Consider the following 20050-nt stretch of genomic DNA (forward strand, 5'->3'; position numbering starts at 1 on the left):
GACCTCAGAAATCGGTTCAGAAGGGAGAGCTGCAGGTATATGCAGTTTTCATTGGGACCCAATTCTAAGGGCTGTGGTTTGTGATGTATTGCATCCAACAGCCACAATCCTGGTCTTGCTTTAAAGATGAGATTGCCTCTCTTTCATCCCTAGTTGTTTTACAGCCTGAGATCCAACCAACTGTAGCAAGAACATATGATATATATTCTTGGCTACTAAAGGGCCACCCTGCAAAGACTTATGACATACAGTGGCATGCAAAAGTTTGGACATCTGTACAAAACTATTGTGAAGGTTGTACAATAAGGTCAATACTACAGTGAGGGGGTACAATTTTTAAGTATTGGGGGGTGCCAGCTCAGATAAGCCCCCCAAATCCTCATCAGACCCACAAAATAAGCCCCCCCAGTGCCCACATAAGACCCCTAAAATCAGACACCGCATGCTCACATCTCTGCTATGTCAAATCACCCCCACATACATGATCTCAGAATAGGGGTGAGAGGGTCATCTGAGCATGAGACGGACTGAATACAAGCCAGATTTAAAGGAATTCTGTCACCAGGTTTCACCCCCTCCAGATAAAAATATGGTTATGTTCAGGGAGCTTTAACCATTCCTAATGTGGTCTTATAAATGTAATCTGTAGGCTCATTTTGCTAAAAAATACGCTATTACTAACCTGTCATTCATAAAAATGAGGTGCCCAAGGGGATGTAAATGGATCCAAGCTGCCGCCCGCACCCGCCGCCGTTCGTGCCCAGCGCCACCTCATAATCTTCTGTGACTCCTCCCGCTCTCCCTCCCTCCTCCTTCTGTAACATCGCTGGGACGCCTCCCCCTCCTCCTCCTGCTGCAACATCGCTGTGACGCCTCCCGCTCTCCCTCCCTCCCCCCTCCTGCTGTAACATTGCGATGTTACAGCAGGCGGAGGGGGGAGGGAGGGAGAGCGGGAGGCGTCACAGCGATGTTACAGCAGGAGGAGGGGGGAGGGAGGGAGAGCGGGAGGCGTCACAGCAATTTTACAGCAGGAGGAGGGGGGAGGCATCACAGCGATGTTACAGCAGGAGGAGGGGGAAGGCGTAACAGCGATGTTACAGCAGGAGGAGGGGGAAGCGTCACAGCGATGTTACAGCAGGAGGAGGGAGGGAGAGCGGGAGGCATCACAGAAGATTATGAGGCGGCGCTGGGCACGAGCGCGGCGGGTGCGGGCAGCAGCTTGGATCCATTTACATCCCCTTGGGCACCTTATTTTTATCTGGAGGGGGTGAAACCTGGTGACAGAATCCCTTTAAAACCTATTGTGAAAAACAAAGATTGCCAGAAGTCTCACTAAAGCGGTCTACATTACAGGTAGAAAAGGTGGTTTAAATGAACTTTTAAATGTTTGATAACTTAATTGCAGTAATACTGTCGTGTGCACGCATATTTGTGTAAGGCCTCTTTCACACTACCGTTTTTTGTTTCCGTTTTGCGGACAGTTTTTTGCGTTCCGTATACGGAACCATTCATTTCAATGGGTCCGCAAAAAAAACGGAATGTACTCCGTATGCATTCCGCTTCCGTATTTCCGTTGAAAGATAAAACATGTCCTACATTTGGCCACAAATCACGTTCCGTGGTTCCATTAAAGTCAATGGGTCCGCAAAAAAAAAACTGAATGCATACGGAAATGCATCCGTATGTCTTCCGTATCCGTTCCGTTTTTTGCGGAACCATCTATTGAAAATGCTATGCCCAGCCCAATTTGTTCTATGTAATTACTGTATACTGTATATGCCATACGGAAAAACAGAACCGAAATGGAAACACAACGGGGGAAAAAAAAACAAAAAAACGGAACAACGGATCCATGAAAAATGGACCGCAAAACACTGAAATAGCCATACGGTAGTGTGAAAGAGGCCTAAATGTATAGCTTGTGGCTCCTGGCAGTCATACTTCTTTTTTTCTGGCTCTTTGTGTCTGTACGGTTGGCCACTCCTGTTCTAGAGCATGAGGAGCGGAGAAGATCGGTATATGTTTTTAATTGAAAAGATTCTGTTTAAACTTGTCAATTATAGATTTAAATTCCTGCTTATTCTGGGCTTTGAAGTCCAGCTGACGGTCCTATCAGTGATTGATAGCCATCTATGAATGCCCAGTCCTAGAAGGAAAGCTTTCAGTCACTAATAGGATTGACTCCACTTCAAATTCCAGATTGAGCAGGAATATAAAATGTATAAATGACACGTTTTACTAAATCTTTTCCCATAAAACTATACATCTGCTCAGCTCCTCCTGATCTATAACATTCCCCACAGCTCAAACACCATATTAAACATGACAGGATCCCTTTAAAATCTGGTTTCCACACTCCTTACCAAAGTGTCAAATGATCTCCTGATTACTTAAAGGGGTTCTGCGGTTTATTTAAACTGATGATCTATCCTCTGGATTGATCATCAGCATCTGATCGGCGGGCCTCCAACCCCGGGACCCCTGCCGAACAGCTGTATGAGAAGCCAGGAGCGCCGCGCCCTTCTCATTGTTTCCCACAGGACTAGTGATGTCACAACTAGTATCAACTGGCCTGGGCTAAGCTCCATTCAAGTGAACAGAGCTTAGCCGCACCCAGGCCAGTTGATACAAGTCGTGACGTCACTGGGCCTGCGGTAAACAGTGAGAAGGCCGCGGCACTCCTGGAGCGCCGCTGCCTTCTCAAACAGCTGATCGGCGGGGGTCCCGGGTGCCAGACCCCCGCCGATCAGATGCTGATGATCTACCCAAAGGATAGATAATCAGTTTAAACAAAGTGCAGTACCCCTTTAATCTAAAGTTAACCTCTCCCTACTCATTATTCTTCATCTCACTGCCGTTTCTAACACTGTAGGTCACCAACTCCTACTCTGTGTGCTCCACAGTGTGCTCTCGGTTTTCTTCAGTGTATCTTATGCTGGCTTCTCCTCTTCTGCTTGCTGTTGGGGTTCCTCAGGGACCAGTCCCTATTGGATAGAACGTCAGCAGATTTGTTTCTTTAGTACCATCTCTATGCTGATTACACCAAATTATATATATCTCTTCCTGTGACATCACACCCGAACTACTACAAAACACTAGTCACTGCCCGTTGTCTCTAATATGTTTTACTTTTTCCAAAACTCAAACAAACTGAATGAGCACCTTTCAATTCAGTATGTGGCACTACCATAAATACTGAGCACACCCACTGTCTTGGGATTGTGCTCGACTTCAATCAATGCTCACTCATGTTACCTGAGCCTCAAAAACATCTGCCCACTCCTTACTGTTACAGTGCATAAAAAGAAAAGCAGAAGAGCATAATGTGCAGGACTACAGGAACAAGTTAGGAGAATGACGACAACTGGCTGTTCAGCTTATAGTGCTGTGCTAAGAGCGCAACGTCTCTCCAGGCTTACACAAGTTTGGGTTCGTAGCTGCACACCGTCCTTAATTAACACATGGAGATGTGGGCAGAATAAAAGGAGGATACTGTGCTGCTGTATACCCGACACAGATGGTTACTGTAGACAAACTATCAGTTGTAGGTATGAGCAACGCATTTCAGGAACAAACACTCATTTATCTGGTTCGTAAAAAAAAAAAAAATTATATATATATATATATATATATATATATATATATATATATTTTTTTTTTTATTTATTTTTTTTATTTTTTTTTTTTTTAACCGAACAAACCTAACAAAATGAAACTTCAGAAACACTGATGGGAGCATACGTTTTCACAAGAATTACCTTGAAGGAAGTTATCTACCACAAATGAAAAATTAAAAATGAACGTCCAGACAAAAATAGAAGGAAAAAAATAAAAAGGAAATATGTAAGGACTGATTTGCACCTTTGTTAAAACTAATATTTATTCGAATTCTAATATTGTACCTGCAATTACCTATGTAAATCTGTCATTATACTTTTGTCTCCTGTACAATTCTCAGTTTTGTTTTGTTTTAAAAGTGTAAGACTGAGTTCACACGGGCGAGATTTCCGCGCGGGTGCAATGCAGTAGGTGAACGCATTGCACCTGCACTGAATCCTGACCCATTCATTTCAATGGGGCTGTGCACATGAGCGTTTTTTTTCATGCATCACTTCTGCAATGCTTTAAAATCGCAGCATGTTCTATATTCTGCGTTTTTCACGCAGCCCTGGCTCCATAGAAGTGAATGGGGCTGCGTTAATAACGCATTGCATCTGCAAGCAAGTGCGGGTGCGATGCGTTTTTCACTGATGGTTGCTAGGAGATGTTGTTTGTAAACCTTCAGTTTTTTATCACGCGTGTGAAAAACGCATCAAAACGCATTGCACCCGCGCGGAAAAAACTGAACAACTAAACGCAATTGCAGCCAAAACTGACTGAACTTGCTTGCAAAACGGTGCGAGTTTAACTGAACGCACCCTGAACGCATCCGGACCAAATCTGTCACGCTCGTGTGAACTCAGCCTAAAACCCAATAAACGCTTTAATTACAAAAAAAGAATATTTATTAAATTCCATATAATAAAAAGTATAATACAATCAGAAAAACGGTTAAAAACGGGTCCCATAAAGCAGCATGTGGCAAGTCGCACATAAAAACATACAGAGATTTATGCGTATCAAAAAATGCCTTTAAAAGTCGACTAATCAGAAGGTCCCATATCCATCAGTACACCAATCCTGAAAGTCAGGATGATTCATATAGCTAGGTAAAAAGTTCCCTAGCCAAACTACAAAGCCACATGCTGCTATATGGGATCCATTTTTAACCGTATCTCTGCAATTGTATTATTATACTTTTTATTATATGGAATTCAATATTATATTTTACATTTTTGTAGTGTGGTTTTTTGGGTGTTTTCTGTTTAGATGGCCACACACGTCTTAGAATCATTGCCGTTTTGTGGGAGTATTGACCTTTGTTAAAACTCCAACATTGTATTATCAAAAAGACAAACGCTATCTAGTACTTGACTGCATCCCTGATGAACAACAGAAGCTTATTATATCCTATGTAGATGACCTTGACCAACGTGGCCCCCAACCCCCACCAACTGCCTCAGAGCTTGCATGAGGATCCACAAAATAGTGGGACATTTCACAAACTGGTATAACTCCCTTTCATACCGGCAAGGTTCATATTCAGAGACCTGTACTGAATCCAACCAAAAGTCTGCAAGGAGGGGCAGCAGTAGGGGCTTTTCAGCTAAAATGGTCATCTGGGCAACACTCCAGTAATATAACCTGCTGTCTTTGTATCACAGCGGTCATATTTGCTTGACTAGCATTCACAAATTTGTATTGTTGTCTACAAAAGTCTGCCTTCTTCAGGTTGAAAGTGAAATAGTGACTTGAGAACGCCCCAGCCACGCAGTATTTTACTGTATCATGTTTGCGTAGTGTTTCTGAATGGACATGAAGATGATAACACACTGCTGGAGTCCCAACAAAGGGCTGATCAGTCCTCACACAGAGATGTCTGTAACATCACCATTTAGAATGAGGCCTTTGTGTTTCTATCAAACGTCCAGTGTCTTTTTCCCCCCCTAAATGTTTGTCTTGCCCTTCATTTCATGTGCAGTAGACAATTACCTGGCAAGTTAATTCTTGTGAGAGATTATACTCCAGTAAAATTTTTCTGTTTCTGAAGTTTAAGGGTGCATTCACACGACCGTAAGTGTTTTGCGGCCCGCAAATTGTGGATCCGCAAAACACGGATACCGGCCGTGTGCTTTCCGTATACTGAGGACCGCACATGGCCGGCGCTATATAGAAAATGCCCATTGCGGAACGGATGCGGATCCATTTATACTGTCGTGTGAATGCACCCTAATTTTGCTAGGTTTTTTTTTTTGGTTAATGTATTGAAGTACACAATTTTGCGATCTTTTTGCATATTTACACCACTCACTCCAGTTTTGTAATGTGGGTGGAAAAGTGGATGTAGTAAGCAATGTTAATGAGTTTCAGTCACACAAAAAAAGTCATAATCTCACTCCAGGAGAAGGGTGGAGTAGGAAAACTGGGGTAGCTTCTCTAGACAAAAGGCTTAGGTCCAAGGATAAGAGAAATGTATCAAGTAATATGAGACATTTGATAAATGTAAAAGTACTCCAATGCAGACTAAAGCAAAACGGACTTCAAATGTCCCCCTCATGATACATTCTCCCTATTGTTAGTACATGCCTTCAGTAACCATTTGAGTGCAGTATACAGCAGCGCCGCATCCTCCTTTCCTCCTGCCCATATCTCCATTTCTTACTATGGAACTACTCTCATTCTTGCTCTGATTCAGCCTCACTTTAATTACTGGAACAGATTACTAATCAATCTTCTTCCCACTAAATTCTCCCCTTTCCAATCTATCCTGAGTGCAGAGGCTAGGTTTAACCCTCTGTCCAATAGATGCACTGACGCTTCCACCCTGTACCAGTCGCTACAACTCTCCACAGTGCCGCACCAGACAGCATCTCCTCCCTTGTCTCAGCCTACAACCCTACCTGCGCTCTACAATCTACGACCTACATCGTGCCGCACCAGACAGCATCTCCTCCCTCGTCTCAGCCTACAACCCTACCTGTGCTCTACAATCTAAGACCTACATCGTGCCGCACCAGACAGCATCTCCTCCCTCGTCTCAGCCTACAACCCTACCTGTGCTCTACAATCTAAGACCTACGTCGTGCCGCACCAGACAGCATCTCCTCTCTCGTCTCAGTCTACAACCCTACCTGTGCTCTACAATCTAAGACCTACATCGTGCCGCACCAGACAGCATCTCCTCCCTCGTCTCAGTCTACAACCCTACCTGTGCTCTACAATCTAAGACCTACATCGTGCCGCACCAGACAGCATCTCCTCCCTCGTCTCAGCCTACAACCCTACCTGTGCTCTACAATCTAAGACCTACATCCTGCTGCACCAGTTCTCTGGAACGCACTACCACAGACAATCAGATTAATGTGCAACATTCAAAGTTTAAGAAAGCCTTAAAAACCCATCTTTTTAGGCAGGCCCATCAACGTTCCCCAAGCTAACTCTTCTATAGTTAACCTCCGCTATTTTCACTCTTCTCATTTCACCAAATGGTATCCCCCACACTGCTTGCACTCAAGTGCCCTTGACAACTGTGCATTCAAAGATACTGGCTGGTGCCTGGCTCAATACATTTTCTTTGTGGCCTCCCTTTTTCTAACAAACAGTCAGACCACTGTACAAAACCAGCACCTTTACCTTTTCTGTCTCCTCTTTTTTTTCTTCACAGATAGTAAGCTCCTGCGAGAAAAATTTCTAATACTAGTAGATAGTGGGGCTACCACATGGATTAAAAATGCATTGTGTTAATGCACACTAATCAGACAATACTGACAGTCTTCCATGCTTGTTCTCCATTCACTGCTTTAGGACTTTTTGGAAGACCCATAGGAGTAAATGTACAGCTAGCTGCAAATAGGCACTGTGATCTCCTTAACTTCTGGGGCCCTGTTCTGGAGATAGCAGCGGAGGTGAGCCCACACATATCTGACATTAATGGAATATTGCTAGGATATGCCTTCAATGTCCCACATGGGAATACCCCTTTAACATACAAGTATACCCACCAACTCTGTGTGTGCCAATTTTCCGATAATAACCAAATATCTGTTACTATGCTTACCTGCTATAACTAAGCCTTCCTTGTTTGGGTTTTCTGCCATCATCTTCATTTCAGACAACTTATTCTCCCAGTCAAGTATAACTGCCGCCTTCTCCTCGGCAGTGAAGTTTAAAGTATGTGGGTGCTTTTGTACGATGTGTCTTTTGAGGCTGCTCTCTTTTAGTACACTTAGAGTGGAGCTACAATACATGCAGACCACACGCCCACGTACTCCATTGAAGTCCATCATGAATTCTGTGCGCCAACGCATTTGGTATGTGTTGCTTTGGATAGGATTTATGGTGTTACCCCTCCACACACTAACCTCCCAAACCGTGGGGTCAACCCCTGCAGGAGACTGGGGAGTTTCAGTGCTAGCAGAGGGTGGTTTTTGGAGGTCTGTAGGAGAGACCTTGGGAGCAATGACCCGCCAAGTTTTTGAGATATCAGAAGTGGAGGGTTTGGGTTTCGGTGGCTGGATGATTGTATGTTCTGGGATAACTGAAACTTGTGCTATAATTATAGGTCTTGGAGTTTCCACTGAAAGAGAAGCATAAAAGCTACTTGTTAGGTCACCAATATACATATTTAACATCTTTATATACAGTATTATAAGCTTTATTACAGACATTTAAAATTATTGTAAACCCAAAATACTAATAATGGTAGGTATACAGGTACTTCTCAAAAAATTAGCATATTGTGATAAAGTTCATTATTTTCTGTAATGTACTGATAAACATTAGACTTTCATATATTTTAGATTCATTACACACCAACTGAAGTAGTTCAAGCCTTTTATTGTTTTAATATTGATGATTTTGGCATACAGCTCATGAAAACCCCAAATTCCTATCTCAAAAAATTAGCATATCATAAAAAGGTTCTCTAAACTAGCTATTAACCTAATCATCTGAATCAACTAATTAACTCTAAACACATGCAAAAGATTCCTGAGGCTTTTAAAAACTCCCAGCCTGGTTCATTACTCAAAACCGCAATCATGGGTAAGACTGCCGACCTGACTGCTTGTCCAGAAGGCCATCATTGACACCCTCAAGCAAGAGGGTAAGACACAGAAAGAAATTTCTGAACGAATAGGCTGTTCCCAGAGTGCTGTATCAAGGCACCTCAGTGGGAAGTCTGTGGGAAGGAAAAAGTGTGGCAGAAAACGCTACACAACGAGAAGAGGTGACCGGACCCTAAGGAAGATTGTGGAGAAGGACCGATTCCAGACCTTGGGGGACCTGCGGAAGCAGTGGACTGAGTCTGGAGTAGAAACATCCAGAGCCACCGTGTACAGGCGTGTGCAGGAAATTGGCTACAGGTGCCGCATTCCCCAGGTCATGCCACTTTTGAACCAGAAACAGCGGCAGAAGCGCCTGACCTGGGCTACAGAGAAGCAGCACTGGACTGTTGCATGTCATTCGGAAATCAAGGTGCCAGAGTCTGGAGGAAGACTGGGGAGAGGGAAATGCCAAAATGCCTGAAGTCCAGTGTCAAGTACCCACAGTCAGTGATGGTCTGGGGTGCCATGTCAGCTGCTGGTGTTAGTCCACTGTGTTTTATCAAGGGCAGGGTCAATGCAGCTAGCTATCAGGAGATTTTGGAGCACTTCATGCTTCCATCTGCTGAAAAGCTTTATGGAGATGAAGATTTCATTTTTCAGCATGACCTGGCACCTGCTCACAGTGCCAAAACCACTGGTAAATGGTTTACTGACTATGGTATTACTGGGCTCAATTGGCCTGCCAACTCTCCTGACCTGAACCCCATAGAGAATCTGTGAGATATTGGGAAGAGAAAGTTGAGAGACACAAGACCCAACACTCTGGATGAGCTTAAGGCCGCTATCGAAGCATCCTGGGCCTCCATAACACCTCAGCAGTGCCACGGGCTGATTGCCTCCATGCCACGCCGCATTGAAGCAGTCATTTCTGCAAAAGGATTCCCGACCAAGTATTGAGTGCATAACTGAACATAATTATTTGAAGGATGACTTTTTTTTGTATTAAAAACACTTTTCTTTTATTGGTCGGATGAAATATGCTAATTTTTTGAGATAGGAAATTTGGGTTTTCATGAGCTGTATGCCAAAATCATCAATATTAAAACAATAAAAGGCTTGAACTACTTCAGTTGGTGTGTAATGAATCTAAAATATATGAAAGTCTAATGTTTATCAGTACATTACAGAAAATAATGAACTTTATCACAATATGCAAATTTTTTTAGAAGGACCTGTATATAAAAAAAATTAAAATAAATAAATCACAAAACTAATTTTCATCCATTTACTCACTTTTTAACACAGGAAGTCCAATTCCCAGTACAGTTGGTGCCTGCTGCACTTGTTGCAATTTTATTACACGCTTCTCTGGCTCACTACGAAGTGTTTTTCCACCATCCAACTTTTTTTCATGAATTGTTATTTTTTCAGGTTGAATATGATTTGTAGTCTGTGTCCTTTCTTTTTCATTCTTAGGCAGTTCGGCATACTGATGATCCTCTATTTTCACGTGTATTTCTTGATCCACATTCTGTACTTCCCTTGTTAACCCTTGGACCTCTTTCAAATTTCCGTGTTGTTCATTCGGTTTCTCCTGTTCCAGTCTCTTGGCCTCCTTAACCATCTGTTCTTCTAGCTGCTGTGCTTCCCTATTTTTTGACTTCTCCTCATTCAGAAGCTGGGCCTTCTGAGCTTTCCTTTTCTCTTCCTCCTGGGCCTCTTTGTCATTTTTTTCTTCCCCCAGCAGCTGGGTCTCCAAGGCTTTCCGCTTTTCTTCCTCTGTCAGCTGGGTCTCCATAGCAGTCTTCTCCTCCTCCAGCAACCCAGCCTCTTTACCTTTCCTCTTTTCTTCCATCAGCTGAGCCTCCTTTACTTTTTGTTGATCCTCTTCTAACAGTGAAGCCACTCTGGCTGTCTCCTGTTTTTCCAACAATTGTCTTTCTCCATTTTTTTCATCCTTAAGCAATCGTCTCTCCCTAGTTTTGCTCTTCCCCTCCTCCATAAGATGCCCTTGCCTAGCTTCATGTGTCTCTTCTACTTTAGTTTTCTGCTTTTCCTGTTGATTTTGCAGTTCTCTGGCTATCCGTTGTGATTTCAGAAGATGCTTCTTCCTTGCTTTCAAATCATCATCAGCCACTAGTTCTTCAGTTACTGGTTCCTCTTCCTCCAGGAGCTCCAAATCTGTAGACTCAGGTTTCTCCACTTTCGTCAGTTGTGCACTGCAACTATTAATATTACTTTTTCTTAAATCGTGGACAGATTCTTTATCTTTATCCATTAAATCAACAAAACGTTTAGCTTTCTGCATCCTATTAGAAGGTTCTGGCTTTGTAGTAGCTTCTACCACTTCATCATCTTTAGCAAATTCCTCTTCAGCTTCATCATCATCATCATCATCATCCAAGTCGTCTTCTTCTGCCTCTGGAGTCATGCCTTCTTCTGCCTCCATCTCTGGAGTCATGTCTTCCTGAAGATCCTCTGGAGTCAAGTCCTCTTGAAAATCCACATCTGGAGTCATGTCTTCTTCCACTTCTGGATTCTCCTTACGATTTATCCAGGCATCTAGAATCACACTTTTCTGAGAAGAGCTGAACTGCAATGAGGTGGGATGATTATCTAAAATGTGATGTTTGACATCGGTAAGACTCAGACTTGGTAAGGCAGTTGCACACATCATACAATGGAGCTGGTTTCCTTGGTAGTCATAATCCATGAGAAATTCTAATCTAAACCACTGCTGAAGAGACTCATTCATGTACTGCTCCAGCAGGGTTTTGTCCGGTGGTGAAGGCAGAGGACATTCTGTACCCAGCACAGGCCGCCATGTTCCTTTAGCCACTGGCGGCAGACGCCGTCTTTTCTTTTTGGGGCCAGTTCTGGCTTTCATGCTCTCTGAATAAAGAAAATGAAACACTAAAAATAAGATACTAAATAATAAACCTAAATTGGCAAGTACAAAATAAAAACATGAGCGAAGAAAAAGACAACATTAGCATCTAATTATAGACTAACCTGTTGCAAGCAACATTTTAGTCAGCCTTTGAAATCTAAACTTCCCTCTACCTTTCCTTTTTTTATGGCCTACAGGAATCATAGAATGGAATTTAAGTGATTTTGTGAAGTATTTAAACTTTTCTTGGGTTAAAAAAAAGTAATTTGTTGTGTAGCCTTCCCATCTTAGACAAAGATAACCTTTGCACATCAAACTGACTTATGAACCAAAATACTTCCCAGCTTGATAGGCTGCGCTATTGTAAGGGCAGTGGTATATAGCTACAGGTCCATACTCCTAGTAGCCAAGTATTGCAGACAAATTATACTTATACAATAATTAATCATTATGACAATAACCAAGTCTAATGAGATTACTATAAATCCATGTTCCAATTTGCACTCTGGAAGTATACTTTTTATGCCAGACACTGTACAGTAATGCAATGTGGGAAACATTAAAACCCATACACATTAGTCTAAAGATGGTCAAAACAAATTACGTCAACCAAAAGGAATATTCTTCAAGTAACATTTAACAACAAACAATCATTTTAGCCAACCAATGTGACCAACATTGTCTGAAGTCGACATAGTTGCATTTTTTGGGCCAAAAGTCAGATGAGCAATTTTTTGATCAAAGAAAGATAGTTTGTGGATGAAGGATCTAAAGAACATTCCCAGAAAGATCTTTTGTCCCTCTGTTCTACTGAACAGGTGTGGCCAGTTTTAACGACTGTAATAACCAATACGGACTATAATATGTATGGCTGTGTCTGCAAAACGACTGTTCACCAGACGATCACTCATGCAACCATCAACCTACTTCTATCTTATGTGTATGGCCACTTTAAAAGGGTCACTGAGTTTTCATAAAAGAAAATTGGTATGTCAGACCCCCACCAATCACTAGAAGGAGGAGAGAGGCGCGCTTGCATAATGCAGGTGAGTAAATTAAGACTGGCCCCTAGTGATTCTATTGAGCCTGTCTCGCTTCCTTTTCTGCAGCGAGGAGAGCGTGATATGAGTGTTTCTCTCGCCTCGTACTAGAGATCAGATCGGTCTCAGCACTCAGACCTCAACCATTCAAAACCTTTCATATGTCTCTATGACATATCAAAAAGGTTTTATGAGAGAAAAACAAAACAAAAAAACTCAGTGACCCTTTAACTTCCAAACTGCATTATAAGAACTAGCCCTTTAGAGACATGTCTAATAACTTTTTCAAGAAACAATTAGCGGTAGCTGAATTATGAATGCAGCCATGTTCTGTAATACAGGCTGTTTCTCAGGATCTGCACAAATATAAGAAAAGCAATGTATTCACTAAATATAAATACATTTCAGCCACAGAGTTGTACGTAAATCTTTAAAGGGAACCTGTCATCAACTTTGTGCTGCCCATACTGACGGCAGAATAAACAGACAGTGATTTCAGCGGTCTGTCATTTATCAGTTAAAGGTAAGTGGTTGCCGAGAACCAACATCACAATCATTGCAGACTGGGCCTGGAAAAGAGTCATGGCCACCTGAGAAGAGTCCTGGGTTTTCATGAATTCCTGCGCTCCCTGCCCACCTGCTGATGACCGAGTCTTCTACCTCGTTTCTCTCTAGGAGAGAACTGCAAATCAGCAGCACATGGATGGGGAGAGCAGGAGATTATGAATAACCATGACTCCTAAAGGGAACCTGTCACCTCTACTATGCTACCCTCACTGAGCGTTTCTAAATATTCATTGTGTTACCCTAAACATATAAATTACACTTTTAATTTCATTTGCAGATGAATTCAATAAGTATTCAGCATTTTTGTACTTCCCGACTTTTATGCAAATTTACATAAGAGTCATATCTTACTTGTGTGACCAGAGAAGAGTCATATTTTCAAGCTCTGACTCATCTCAGGTTAATTTGCATATGTATTAAATCAGGATTTTTTACACAATAAAAGCACACAGAGCTATGGGGACTGGGTATTGCGGATGTGCTAGCGGCTATCTAGCAACCCTTGTCCTCAGCTCTACACACAAAATCCCGGTGACAGGTTCCCTTTAAGTAAATTTGACTCTTCACGTCCTATGCTGCAATGGTTATGATGCTGGTTCTCAGCAACCACTTACTTTTTGCTCATGAATGACACCACTGAAATCAGCATTTCTGTCACTACTTTATGCTGCCCTCAGTGAGGTCACCATAAAGTTGATGACAGGTTTCCTTTCTCACCGACACCCATCCCCATCCATCCTGCAAACAAGTGGATCAATCAAGATTAATCCTCATTTACCCCCATAACATGGAGCAGTAAACTTTAAACAAGTTGTCCGTGATGATTAAGAATCTCTGACAAGTCCCCATCCCCAAATGGTCTAAAATAAAAAAGTTGTGTACTTTTTCGACTTTGTACTATACCTTTTTCTCCAGCACTATTGTCCTAACCACCAGTCTGGTTCTGTGCTGGTACAGGCCTTGTGTCCGCTGCAGCCAATCAATGTCCTCATACCGGCACATGACTGCTTGTAAACAAGCAGCGATAGGAGGACCAGACTGGAGGTGCAGCGAATAGCGCTGGAGAAGTCAGTTGGACCTATAGTCAGGCAATATAAACTTCCTAGACGTCAACAGAAAACAACCCAGAAAGTCCTCAATATACATTCACATCTAAACTCTAATACCATTCTTTTAAACTGTGTGTAAAGGTGAGCATATCTGCTAGACATCTGCCTATCACTAAGCCCTTAGTGACCACCAATACGCCTTATTACGGTGGTTACTAAAGGGCCTTAGGCTGTACTGCTTTTTACTGGTGAATGTCAGCATAGCACTGACAAAAAAAATACACTGCATTGCATTAGGTCCCTTGTAGGACTAATACATAGCTAAAAAGTTATTTAAAAAAAAGCTTTTCAATGGAAATAATAGCTAAAATAAAGTCCCCTCAAACATATTTGGTATTGCTGCATCCGTAATGACTTGCACTACACAATCATCATGTAGCTTATGCCGTATGGCATAAAAAACAAACATGGCTGTAAATAAAATAAAAAGAATTGCTGTTTTTTGTTAATTTGTCTCAAAAGAAATCTACCGGTAAATAAAAAGCTGGTCTTGGGATATGGTAAAAAAAAAAAAAACTGGCATCACTGTAATCGTACTGACCCAGAAAATAAACTTATGCTATTAATGCCGAAAATATATTGCTGCAAAATCCACACCCACCCCGTTAGCCCACATACAGCTATATCCACGAAAAAAATTTAAGATTTTTTGTATATAGCTATTGGAATGCAACAATGAAAAAAAATAAAAAGCGCTTGGTCGCCAAGATCCAAAACAGGCTGGTCACTAAGGGGTTAAGATGCAACTGGTGACTCGAGATTAATTTTTAAGAAATTAGGTCTAGCAAATCTATAAATTGTGGTATCAGACAAATCAAAAGAAATCCTTCCGTCATCTCTCTATACATTCTGATCAGCAGCTCCTTCTTCCTGTGCCAGTTGTAATATTTGATGTTCTTTCCTTGTAATACAGTAAAACCTCTTCAAAGACGACCACCCAAAATTGTACTCAAAAATGGTCTTCTACAGCAGTGGTCTTCAAAAATATGATGTTTACATAGTATACAACAGAACTCAATGTCAGTCACAGGAAAGGAAATCTGGTCTAGATAAAGATCTTCTCAAAGAGGTGGATTGGAGAGGTTTCACTATATACAGTCTTCAGAGTTAGTAAAAGATTATGGGGGGTTTTTCTGCTACTAATTAAAACAACATCAACTGTACTTTGGGAGTTACGAGCAGAAACCAGGCAAACATTCATAACTGGCACAGAATTACCTGCCACGTGCTCTTCACTTCCAGCAAGTGTCTGAGCATCAACGCATAAGTGCGCATCCCAGCTACCAGTGATGACCTCCTTCTCACAAGGTGTCCAGTTGAGGGAATAAGGGTGCTTCTGGCGTATGTGTCGCTTGATGGTGCTGAGTTTTAAAGTGGCCAGAGAACTGCCACAAACCATACAGATCATACTATGGGAGCGGGCATTAAAGTCCATCAAATACTCTAGTCTCCAGTGATTATGGTAGTAGCGCCTGTGGTCTTTTCCAGGGATTCGGCTATTTCCTGGTCGTGAAGCCCTTTCTTCACAGGCTTCTTGCCCTGTTTCTCCTCCAACGTTGTTTCGCCCTTCACTACTACTATCTGGGGAACTCCAATCAAAAGAGGTAGAACATGGGAAAAGCCCTCCAGGAAATGAATCAGACGGATCTGGATACATGGCATCTATTGAGCTTGCATAACTTGTATCTAAGAAAATAAAAAAAAATAAACTGATAGCCCGCAACAGACAAACAAGTCTTTAAAAAGACAGAAGAGAAATTATCCTATTTTTTTGTTGTTTTTTTTTAACCTTCAAATCACTGTTTCTACGTGGCACTCAACAACTAAGCTACAGTACATATAAACATTTATTAGAGCCTTATGTCACCCTGAGCTAATAACTTGATATCAAACTGACAACAAACCTGCTTTGCATGTTAAGAAATTGTTAGAAAAAAGGGTGGTCCTGCCATCTGAGGCCTGGTCAGAAGTGTTAAAAAAAAAAAAAAAAAAAAAAAGAGCCCACTCACTGCCATCCATATAGCCACCCCAGTTTTGGCATATATGATGTCATTTTAGTCCATAGGCGCAAGTTTGAAAGCCCCAAAGCATACATAACCGCTGGAATCTGGCGTTTAGTGCTTGCTGGCCCATCTCCTCTTCTTATGTGCAGTGTGATATGCATCGGTGCATGGCCACTTTGTGTGGGGGCCAGAAGTAAGGGTGATAATTTACCATAGCAGTGGGATTCTGAGCAATCCATTCCCCATCCAGATGGAGCATCTGTAAGTGAGGCAGTCTGTGCCAGGCCTTCACTGTGGAAGTGTGGCTAGGGACAGCTCCTGAAGGTGCAGCCTGCTCTGGTTTATGTACAGGTAGACTGCCACCTCAGTACAAGATATATTACTACCCCCATGGCATTCTCCACCTGCCACTGTCGATCTACCCACTAACTTGCGCCCCCTACCTGTCTACTTTCCTCTCCTTACAAACACTAACGCACACATGAGGGAAGAGGTTCCACGAGGCCTGGATCCTCCCCACGCCATGAGAATACGCCTAGTTCTGAGGTCCTGCCTCCTTTCTGGAACTGCTGCTCTGAGCCGTGTAGTGCTAGCAGGAGGATGTAGGATGCATCAGTGCACACAACTTTCAGGCACCCTGGGGCGTCAAAATTTAGCACTGATTTGCTGGAAATGAAGAGGACCTGGCAAGTGAGATGCAGTAAATATATGCTACAGATTTTGATCAAAAAGGTGTCGGGCCCATCTACCAACGAAAGGTGGCTACAGTATAAATAAGTAGAAGTTTCATGATGCTCACATTTCACAAGATGTGCCTTACATTATATCAGTTAGAAAATATAAAAAATAATTCAACTTTGTACTATAAAAATGCTATAAGGAATATTTCAGGAGGTTGTAAACTTAAAAAGGCAAAGTTTAAAGGGGTTATCCCATGACTAATGTAAAAAATGAAAATCAGACATCATATAGTACCTGACAACCTCTTTCTAACCAAGCGAGAACCAGCCTTGTACCTCACATGGATCTCCCCATTCATTGCTCTGTTGGATTTATATCAAGCTCAAGGGGAGTGTCTTTTCTGCTGCAGCTAAGGGGGCGTGTCCATGCTCCACCTATGACAGCTCAGGAGACAGTTGAAGGATGAAACCGAGCATGTGCGGCCATCTCATTGAGCAGGTCAAAGAAATCATAAAAAAAAAAAAAAAAACGAACAGCAGGTGGCGCTATAAAGACACTTTATTGAATACAAATTTTGCACAGCCACTGAGTTAATTACATGCAATTACAAAAGTGTTCGGATCCAGGTGCTGGTTTTAAAACTGTAGAATATATTTCATGGGACAACCCCTTTAAATCTCTGCTGTAATAATGCTGTACCAGATCAGTCACACAAACCTGAATGATCCCATTATTTGGAAGCAGCATTTATTCCATGGTGCTGTACATCAAGAGGGGGTTACATATACATAATATAAAAAAATACAAATACGATAAACATGAAACTATTAATAGACGGTACAGAGGGGGAAGGACTCAGCCCATGAGAGCTTACAATCTACAAGGGAAGAGGATGGACACAGTAGGTGAGGGTAAAAGATGCTCATCTGGCTGTGTGGTGGCCGCATACTTATTGCAGGTGGTAGGCTTTCCTGAAGAGGTGGGTTTTCAGGTTGCTTTTGAAGGTTTGTATGTTGGAGTTACGTCAGATGCACTTGGTAGTAATTTCCAGAGTATGGGGGATGCACGTGAGAAATCTTGTAGACGACTGTGTGAAGAACAGCCCAGGGGAGAACTGAGAATTAGGTCCTATGAAGATCGGAGATTACGTGTGGGGATGTATCTGGAAAGCAGGTCAGAGATGTAAGGAGGAGACAGGTTGTTGGCGGCCTTATGTGGTTGTTAGCATTTTAATCTGAATTTGCTGGACAATGTGGAACCAGTGAAGGGATTGGCAGAGGGGAGAGGTGGATTAACTGGGCAAAAGAGTTGAGAATAGATTGAGGGGTACGAGAGTGCTACATGGGAGGATGTTGCAGTAGTCTAGGTAAGAGACTATGAGGGCTACACTAGCATTTTAGTTGACTCAGGATTGAATAAGAGGAGCAAATACAAGAGATGTTCTTGAGTTGAAAGATGAAGATGGAGGTAAGGTAAAGAACACAGCAGAATCAGAATCTTATCCCCAGGCAGCGGACCTGTGAGACTGGAGAAAGTGTTGTGCTATTAACTGAAATGGATAAGTCAGGTAAGGGGGCTGAGTGACATGGGGTAAAGATCCATGCTGGGATTCTAGATAAAGAAGGGAAGGGACATCTGGGCTAGAGAGGTAGATTTAAATATCATGAGCATAGAGGTGGTATTGGAAGCCCTGGGACTCTATGAGCTGTCCCAAACCGAATACATAAATGGAGAAAAGTAGGGGACTCTGGACAGAGCCTTGAGGGACACCAACAGAGAGGGGGTGTAATGAGTAGATGGTGTATGAATGGGAAATACAGATGGTTCTGTTGGTGAGGTAAAAGGAGATCCAGGAGAGGGCCAGGTCTCTGATACCGAGGGATGAGAGGGTTTGGAACAGGATAGAGTGGTCAACTATGTCAAAGGCAGAGGAAAGGTCAAGAAGGGGGAGCACAATGCAATAACATTGAGCTTTGGCATCTAGCAGATCATTGACAACTTTGGTTTGGGCAGTTCCAGTGGAGTGATTGAGTCTGAAGCTAGATTGTAGAGGATCAAAATGTAAGCTGAATGAGAGGTGGGAAGACTATTCAAGATGGACATGTCATTCAATGGGATAATAGATGGATAAAGAAGATGGGTCCAGGGAGGGCTTCTAGAGTATAGGCGTGATGGTTGCATGATTAAACTAGAAAAGGAAGATATCGGAGGTTAGCGATAGATTAAAGAGGTGGGTTAGGGCAGCGATATATACAGTGGTGAGGTTAGGGATGAGGCAGGATGGGATTGGGACAGCACGGTGGCTCAGTAGTTAGCACTGGTGCCTTGTATCACTGGGGTCCTAAATTCGAATCCAACCATGGACAAATTCTGCATGGAGTTTGTATGTTCTCCCTGGGTTTGCGTCTTTCCTCTGAATATTCGGGTTTCCTCCCGCACTGCAAAGACATACTGGTAGGGAACTTATTGAAGTGTGATACTAATGTCTGTAAAACACTGCAGAATATGGTAGCACTATATAAGTGCTTAAAATAAATGAATTGGGTCAAGGGATCAGGTGGCGAGGTGCAATTTGGAGATTAGCAAGAAAAACTTTTCTTCAGTGAAAACTGGGTTATGTAGAAAGACTAATGCGGTCCACCAAGCTTCTGTTACCGTATTTTCCGAAGTATAAGACGACTTTCTAACACTTGAAATTCTTTTTAAAAGTAGGGGGTCGTCTTATTCACCAGGTATAAGGCAGCACAGCGGAGAAGGAAGCAGTCCCTCCCTCTCCCTGTGCTGCCCGCTGCCACCAATGATGATAGCGGGGCAGAGGAGGGGCCTGTGGTTAATTTATTGCAAAAAAACTATCTTATACTTTATACAAATTACCAGTACCAATACCTTTGTGCCCAAGGGGCTGTCGCCGTTTTGTGCCCAGCCGCGCCCTGAATTCTGGATCTCAGTGCTGCCCCTCTCAATTAATTCACTGCACTTCCGTATTTTTATCTTCTGAAGCCGCTCATAATCTCGCACATGCGCAGTTAGTTGGAGCACTCGCTCGTTCTTGCTGTTAGGGAGGAGGGAATAGAGGAGACAGCGCCAACTAACTGCGCATGCGCTAGATTACGAG

At 42.5% G+C, this 20050-nt stretch overlaps 1 protein-coding gene across 2 annotated transcripts in view; it reads right to left on the reverse strand.

Moving 5' to 3' along the window:
* Positions 1 to 20050, reverse strand: part of LOC122920769 — a 68218-nt gene that overhangs the window by 30032 nt on the left and 18136 nt on the right. The window contains exons 2-4 of one of the 2 annotated variants that reach the window (XM_044270491.1): positions 15470 to 15937; positions 9939 to 11537; positions 7658 to 8176 (exon numbers count right to left, since the gene is read on the reverse strand). In XM_044270491.1, the coding sequence (XP_044126426.1) occupies positions 7658 to 8176; positions 9939 to 11537; positions 15470 to 15937 (2586 nt within the window). The remainder of the gene's footprint in view (positions 1 to 7657; positions 8177 to 9938; positions 11538 to 15469; positions 15938 to 20050) is intronic. The other variant, XM_044270493.1, reaches the window with a different exon arrangement.

This window comes from Bufo gargarizans, chromosome 10 (assembly GCF_014858855.1).
Source record: "Bufo gargarizans isolate SCDJY-AF-19 chromosome 10, ASM1485885v1, whole genome shotgun sequence".
Taxonomy (NCBI): Eukaryota; Metazoa; Chordata; class Amphibia; order Anura; family Bufonidae; genus Bufo; species Bufo gargarizans.